The sequence below is a fragment of the Triticum urartu genome, chromosome 2A, assembly GCF_056163025.1.
Source record: "Triticum urartu cultivar PI428250 chromosome 2A, HENAU_Tu73, whole genome shotgun sequence".
In the NCBI taxonomy this organism is placed as follows: domain Eukaryota; kingdom Viridiplantae; phylum Streptophyta; class Magnoliopsida; order Poales; family Poaceae; genus Triticum; species Triticum urartu.
Window position 1 is genome coordinate 121,570,012 of NC_141874.1, and position 8,327 is coordinate 121,578,338.

Here is an 8,327-nt window from a genome sequence, read left to right on the forward strand (position 1 = left end):
CTTTGCAGCTGGAACCCATGACCAGCTGCTTCTTTTATTTAGTTTATTAATTGATTTTATTTATTTATTCAATTTGGCCCAATCCCATCCACCTAGGCTTTCTTATCAGATGTGCATGGCATTGATTCTTCTCCAACTGGAAACACAAACACTATCGTTATCACCTCATCCTTGACCGTGCCTCCTCCCCTGCTCATCCCCTCATCATTCGACTTGGAGAGGACAGCCTCTTGAACACCTTCGTGAACTCCCTTTCAAGCCAAGGAAAAGGAAAGGAAGCCACACATTCTACGGTTAATTCCCCCTTTTCATCCTTGCGTGCATGCATGCATGCATGCATGATGATGCCACCATGACCAAAAACAATACGCCAAGTAGTAATAATAATCTCTCCACCAACAAGATGCTAGCTGTCGCACAAGAAAGAATGGAATAATAATCATCGGACGGACAGCCGGCAATAATAATGTATGTACGCACCCGCAGAATGATCGATAATGTAATCGTGTATGTATGTCTACAAATTCCATTGATTATTACCATCCTCTCTGTAAAAAAATAAAAATTACAGTGTGTTCATATATGTATGTATATACGATGATTGAAGTCTCCGCCCGTTTTACACCGCCAAATGAATGATGATTTCCGCTAGTGCTGCGCCAGGCAGCCGTGCCCGTCGCAGTGCACCGGCGGGCGGTGCAGGAACGCGAGGCACTGGTCCGCCGGCCGCTGGTCCGGGCGGCCGGCGATGCAGTTCTGCCGGTCGTCGTTGCGCCGCAGCGCCGTGCACCGCTCCGGCTCGCCGCAGAAGTAGTTGTACGAGTAGGTGAAGTTGGCCAGCCGCGGCAGCGCGCAGATGCCCTCCGGGATGTGCCCGGCGAGCTCGTTGTGCGCCACGTCCAGCTGCTCCAGCGCGTGCATCCCCGCCATGGACTCCGGCAGCGTGCCCTGGAGCTGGTTGAAGCTCACGTCCAGCACGGTGAGCTCGCGCAGCCACCCGATCTCCGGCGGGATGCAGGACCGGATGCCGGAGTTGAGCATGACGAGCTCGTTGAGCGTGGCCCCCATGCGCCCCACGCTGGCGGGGATGCAGCCGCGGAGGCGGAGGTTGGCCAGCACGATGACCGAGGCGGGGGAGTTGCCCAAGTTCTCCGGCAGCTCGAAGTCGAAGTGGTTGTCGTTGATGAAGAGCGCGTCGATCTTCTTGTCGAAGATGGCCGGGGGCACGGGGCCGCACAGGTTGTTGAACCTGATGTCCACGTACTTGACGTTGGGGAGGCAGAGGATGTGCTGCGGGAAGCCGCCGGAGAGGAGGTTGTTGCTGACGTCCAGCTCGTGGAGGAGGGAGAGCTTGGGGAGCGAGTCCGGGAGCCCCCCGGCGAAGCGGTTGGAGTTGAGGTGGAGGACGGCGAGGTCGGTGAGGTGGCCGAGCTCGAACGGCAGCGTGCCGGCGAGGTCGCCGTGGTTGAGGTCGACGCCGGCCACGGCGCGCGCGCACGGGTCGTCGAGGGACGGCGCGCAGAAGACGCCGAAGTAGGCGCACACGTCCGGGCCGCACCAGTTGCCCGTCAGGTTCTTGGGGTCGTCGGTGATGGCGCGCTTGAGGGCCTGCAGCGCCACGTACGCGCGCTGCAGCCGCGGGCTGTTGTCGGCCGTCTGCTGCGGCAGCGGCACGGGGCAGGCCGAGCAGAGCAACGCGGCGGAGAGGAGGAGCGCGGCGGCGAGGAGCAGCGGTGGCGGCGAGGCGGTGGCCGGCATGTTTGCGTGTCTTTCTGTGGGTGTGTGGGTGTGTGTGAATTGGGTTGAGCTGGGTTGAACCGAGTATATATACAGGGGGAGGCGATGCTTTGACACGGTTTCCTTTCGTGGTTGAGTTTGCGCGTCATGATTTCGTTCTGGCTTTCTTGTTTTCTTTTGCAAGGTTGACTGCTGGCTTTCCCACCTTTGTTTTTGTATTCTTGTTTTTCGAGGTTTTCTGGTTTTCCCTCGTTTTATATAATAAAACAACAGCAGAACAAGATACACAGCCGAACAATACAAGATACTGAGGTGACCTTTTTATAAAGCCGATCCGAGGATAAGCAGCACACGCAAAACACTACACAACACTACGCCCTAGCACAGATAAGCTCCACGGCAACGTCCTTAGGAGGGAGAACGGCGCAAAGTGTCACCGCTGCCAAGTCTGCAACGAACAAAGGTCTTCACCCGAAGCCCTGTCACAGAGAGGATACCCACCACGACATCTTCAAAAAGATATCGACACCCGCAAGCGTCGTTGTTATTGTCGTCGAGGCGCTGAGTTTTCACTCAACAGCTCACCCATACTACTACGAGGTCACCAGGACAAACTCGGTGAGGAAAGATCTCCGGTTTCGGACCGGAGCGTCACTAGTGCTAAGGAAGAACGCCCGCCCGAGCCACCCACCTCTAGCCGTCCCGTCGCCTACACGCCCAAGACGGATAATCACCACCGCCGCAATGTTGTCTAGCGAAGAGCCAACATGCAGACCACCACCCGAGGCCGCCACCTTAGCATCCATGTCCAAGCCATCATCGTCTTCCCATATCACGATGCACCAACCACTGTCAGAGGAGTAAAAGATGTCTCCTTTCACTCCTAGCTTGGCATCAGCAACGAAGTCTGGATCAACACCTCCACGATAGAAGGTGCCGACACCTGCGTCTCCAGCCAGTCCCGGTGGAACGGGGAACCCAACTCCGTAACTACCGACGGCCGCTGCCGAACATGCCCCTACGACGCCAAGTCCATGGTCTTCGATGCCGATCTACCCAACGAACTCGCGATGTCTCGACCACCACCAACAGCCACATTACCCGCGAGGAAAGGGTCCTCATTATTAGCGGGCACCACCCGGACTAGGCCCACCATCATCTACTCGGAGCGAAGCTTCGACCTGTCCCATGCCCAAAATGGTCCGCCTGAGCACGAGTTCCCGGTCCTGGCCATCTCCACCACGTGATCACCCTGCACCACCGGCCCAGACCCGAAAGAAGAGAGGCACCACCACCACCACCACCACCCTCGCCACTGACCGCCTAGCACTGCCACGCTGCAGCAACCGTCTCACAGACCGATGCATCCACCTGACGGCCGAACCGGACCGGGGCAAGGGGAGAATCCTGCCACGACCTAGCCCTCCGCCCGCCAGAGCTATAAGGATCCAGCAAGGCTAGCCAGACCCGCGGACGACCTTAAGCAGCTCCTCCACAGCACGCCCGCAACTCCCTGCCAGATCCTAGTCACCACCAAGCACCCGTAGCACAGTCGGTCTGCCGCCCACCAAGACAACCAGAAGGAATGGTCGCGACCTCCGGCCCACGCCAACACAACCCGTGCCACTCAGCTCCAAGTCGGTCGGGTCGCCGCCGCCAGATCTGACGGCCGCAGACCAGACCGAAGCAGCCCACCAGCTAATCCCACGTAGCTGTCGCATTCCAACCATCCGCCCACGCTATTGATGTGCCCGCATGACTCGTCGCCGCCGCTCCCCACATGAGTGTTGCGCCCCCATCTCGGTGATACACCCCACGATGCGCACACCAACGGGAGGGGAGAAACGCCCTGCCGCCGCCGTCACCGACCGAGCTTTGCCCGGCGGGGGAGGGGGGGGGGGGGGGGGGGGGGGGGAGGACGAGCAGGGGAGAGGTGAGGCGGGAAGGAACGCCGCTCATGCTAGGGTTCACCACCCGCTCGCGGGAGCAGGTGAGGCGAGACGAGGGGGCATTTTGGGAGGTTTTCATTGGAATATACTCTAGTAGATAATATTTCGTTTTGCTTGACTCTCAAAATTTATGTGTTTCTTCAATGTTGCTTTCAGTGCGGGTCTTCGGTTGTCATTTTACGATTAGTTAGCTGGCTAGCTAGGGGTCATGTGATTGGTTGTGATAATTGATCGCATGATTACTCAAAATAATTTCTTAAGATGAGATGCCCCTCTACAAATAGCCAACGCCGCCTCCTCAGAATGCCCACATATGCCGTATGAATGGTAGTTTGCAATCTAACTCAGATTTGTGCTTGTCCGCTGACGCGTCCGCTGGTCCATCCCAGGCGTAAACTGGAGGAGGAAAAATTATGGAAAGCGTTGTGGAGGGTCAAAGCTCCCAACAAGATGAAAATTGTGCTATGGCGTTTGGCTCATGATTGTCTTCCCTCCGGCGAGCAGCTTCGTCATCGCCATGTACCGACTCGGACGGATTGCTACTTCTGTGGCAGGCCGGAGAGTGTGGAGCATGCACTGCTATTCTGTTCTCATGCTCGCGTAGTATAGGAGGCGCACACCCGAGGCGCACAGCAGCTAGGACCCAGGCTTATATTGAGTTGATCATCAAACACCTATACAAACCTGTACCTGCACATAGGCGTGAGACCTCTGCCCTGAACCCTCTCTGGTCCCCGCCGCCGGTAGGTAAGCTGGTTGCTTTCTCTGATGCTGCTGTTTCTAAAGATTTGAATAAAGCCAGAGTGGGTGTTGTGATTCTGGATCATTTGGGTCAGTGTGTGGCTGCTTGCTCTGAATCTCTAAAGGGTATTCTAAATCCTGAAGTAGCTGAAGCCATGGCGCTTCGTCGGGCGGATAGGTTTGTGCGAGAGGAAGGCTTTGCTGATGTGGTCTTCAAGTCGGACTGCCGGACAGGTTTGTGCGAGAGGAAGGCTTTGCTGATGTGGTCTTCAAGTCGGACTGCCGGACAGGTTTATGCGAGAGGAAGACTTTGCTGATGTGGTCTTCAAGTCGGACTGCCTCTCGGTGGTACAACATTTGTCATCTCCGACCAGGGATCGTTCTGATGTTGGATCCATTATGAATGATATCAAAGTGGTGGCAAGAGACCTTCCTGCTGCTTCGTTCATGCATGTTCGTCGGCACCTTAATGTCTTAGCTCATGTTTTAGCTAGATCAAGTTTTAACTCTATTAGTCTTTGTATTTTTCGTTCTGCTCCAGATTGCATCCGGAAGACTCTTTGTAAATTTATTGCTTGATCAATAAAGGCCGGCGTTCTCTAAACCAGTAATGGATAACTCACAAGATAAAAGTAATGAAACAGAAAGTTCACACGTCTTGGTGAATAAATTACTGATCTGGCTCCTCAGGCAATTCATGTGTGGCTGTTTTGAGATAAATTCATATTTATGGTGACACAAACCATATACTCCCTCCGTCCGGAAAAACTTGTCCAGGGTCAATTCATTTTTATTTTTGCAAAAAAAACCTCGTGCTTTTAAACCCCCTGCTAATCACCCCCTCTTCCTCCTTCCACCCTCGCCTGCGCCCTGCCGGCAGGAACCAGCTCCAGCAGCCGCCGGCAGACGCCGTACGGCCCAGCACCCCGCGCGCACCTGCGCCAGCGCCGTCCCTGAGCCTCGCCCCGCCGCCCCTGTTAGTCACGCCCCCGCCCCCCTCTGCTTCGTCCTCCTCCCCGTCCCCGTCCCCGGCGACCCCGCAGCGCAGGCGTAGCCGGCGGAGGTGGAGCCGTGGAACCTGCCAGTCCGCTCCGCCCGCGATCCCGTCATCAATTCCGACGACCACCGATAGTTCCTCGCCCGCCGCGTTCGTCCCAAGTATCGCCCGCGGTAGGAACCACCGCCGGCAGTCGCCGTAGGGCCCAGCGCGCCGCCACCCACCTGCGCCACTGCTGCCAATCTGCGCCGCCCCTCCTCGTCCCCTCGCCCATCGCCGCCGCAGGCTGTCCTGGCCTGCTCTGTTGATTGGCAGCAGCAGCGGCTGTTATCGCCTCCTCTGTTAATTGGCAGCATCAGCAGCCTCCTCTGTTGAATTGAAGCAGCAGCAGCACGGCGGCGGCGGACCAGGAGCAAAGGGAGGAGAGCCAGGAGCAAAGGGAGCCACAGATTGAAGCAGCAGCAGCAGCAGCACGACAACTCTGAATTTTAACAACCAGAAAGCAAAGGGATAGCAGCAGGAGACTAGTTTCAACAGTGGTAACCAGAGAATGAAGAAGCAGAGGGAGTAGCCAGCAGGAGATCAAGAAGTACAACAACAACCAGAAAGTGAAGAAGCAGATGAACAGCAGAAGAAATAGCAGCAGTAGTACAAGACTTACAGTAGATCAACAGAGCAACAGTGGCATGTTCAGTTAGCTAAAGCTTTACAAACGGAAAACTGTTACTGTTAAAACTGAAAACAAGATGAATATTGTTGGACTAACATGATTTTCTAGACATAGCCCTAAAATTTCTACACACTGATTTGACAAGCAATGCTTCTAAAATTCAGTGCACAAGACCTTTCAAATTGAATTAACTGAATTACAAGAAATTTGGCAAACAAACTAAACATTGTTAGAACTGGTATACTAGTTACTCCAAATTTAGATAAACACTTGTCATCTCTGAATCTGAGAGACTGTCTTTTTACATTTTGTACTTAAATGGTGATCTCTTGATAAAAGCTTAATTTAATCCCCCCCCCCCCCCCCCCCTGTAATTTACTTATTTTTCAATGTCCTTGGCACAGCGTTCATGCAAAGAAGTCTAGAATCCTAATTAGATGCAAAGTAGCATATCGCTACAATTGTGTAAGATCAAGAACAGTTACTGTTGTCGCTCCAACATTTTAAGTCTCTTATAAAGAAAACATTTTCAGTCTGCAAGGCTAAATGAGAGCACATTGGTACAGTGTGGAAAATTTGCTACCGGAATCATGTTAGCTGCCGAACCCAAATGGTGATCTACTCCTGCTGCCACCTTCTCCGTACTGTTCGTTCCATTTTCTTAGCTCATTCATGCTCATGGCATTGAAAGCAACGGGTGGGCTCACCTGCACAGCGAAAAAGAAAACAATCAAACATGAAACATAAATTTGTGGATGCTAGCAAAGTGATAAAAACTTGGATGTTTTCAGAAATATAGCACCAGAGAACATTAAGTATTCATGAAACCTTTAAACCTCTAGTTGCCAAAATGGACGAGTACTTTTAATCTCTCAAAAGGAACAACTCTGTGAGAATGATATCTCTACAGCTTGCTTTACTTGATATAGTAGTAAATTATTTGAATTTTTGTTTGCTTTACTTCTCTCCCTCTCTCTCTTATCTAACTTGTTGCTGCTAGCTTCAGAAAATTGTTGGTACTGTACATAAAATTCAATAGTGATCAGCTTGATTTGATAACAATAGTGATCAGTTTGATTTTATACCAGTAATGATCAGCCAGAGTATCACTGTTCTCAATGGCCTCAGATCATTTTCCTACTCAGATCTATTTGGACCACAGGGAACAACTTCTATCTATACATCGTCATGCAACAGAACAACTGAGAGAGGGAGCTGAAATCAGTGCAAGAGCAGCATAGGTGAGTGCAAGAGTAACAAAGTCAGGACATGGTGATATACTCCCATCTCTAGATAAATACAGTAACAAAGTCAAGAATATGTTCAGCCATCAGTCAGTCTATGTAAATGCATATTCCAGCATGGTCATATAGCAGCACCACTTCATATAGCAGCAGAACTTAAATGATTCCTAGATGCACTAGTAATCATTTAGTTTAAAACTTAACAAGGTTCAGTAACAATTGAAACAGCAGCTTTAAAAAACAGAGAGACAAGATGTAGGGTTTTTAGCTGCTGCCACAACACAAAGTCTATAGATGCTGAAGTAGTCAGTATTAAATCATTCAGAGTAGATGATGCAAGCAATCAACATTCAGTTTTGACCAAAACATTCAGTGTCATACAATTACAGAGTTGTTACTCCAACACACATAGCAGCACCACATGCCTACTCCAGTGCAAATTTGAAAAAATGGCACTTGTGACTACTCCAGTTCAGATTACTTTTTCCAGTGGAGAACACAACAGACATCACACCAAATACTATTTTTTCAGTAAACACAACAGACATCAACACTAACACTGTAATGGAATGGGGGAAATAGTGGAACTGAACTGACCACATGCAGGAGGGATGGAGCTGCGCAGTGGAGTGGTGGAGATGTGCACTGTGCTGACCTTCTATGGGACAGCGGCGCCAGCAATGTGAATTGGTCGACGGCGTAACCTTTAGTCAACAACAACTACTGTCAAAAATAATTCAGTGAATACAGTAATCTTCTTCTACTCTTGCTACTCCTGTCAATCTTGGCATTGGGGGCATAACCTTTAGTCAACAACAACTGCTCCCAACTCTGAATTTTGACACTAGAATAAGAATAAAAATTCAGTCAGTAAATTTAGATTACAGAATAAGAATAAGAACAAGGGCTTGAGGATGTTCATCTGAATTTTGCTGTGTCATGTTTCTTTAAGGAATGTCCATGCAACAGAAGAACTGAGACAGGGAGTA

The 8,327-nt window shown here is 51.4% G+C and overlaps 1 protein-coding gene across 1 annotated transcript; it reads right to left on the reverse strand.

Moving 5' to 3' along the window:
- Positions 1-488: 488 nt before the first annotated feature.
- On the reverse strand, positions 489-1,813 carry LOC125535288 (leucine-rich repeat extensin-like protein 6). Its single transcript, XM_048698344.2, has one exon. The coding sequence runs from the start codon at positions 1,756-1,758 to the stop codon at positions 649-651; it is 1,110 nt and encodes a 369-aa protein (XP_048554301.2). The 5' UTR covers positions 1,759-1,813; the 3' UTR covers positions 489-648.
- Between the last annotated feature and the right edge of the window lie 6,514 nt (positions 1,814-8,327).

Bases quoted from the DNA above. Each gene is read 5' to 3' on its own strand.
- LOC125535288 (XM_048698344.2), bottom strand. From the start codon at position 1,758: ATGCCGGCCACCGCCTCGCCGCCACCGCTGCTCCTCGCCGCCGCGCTC.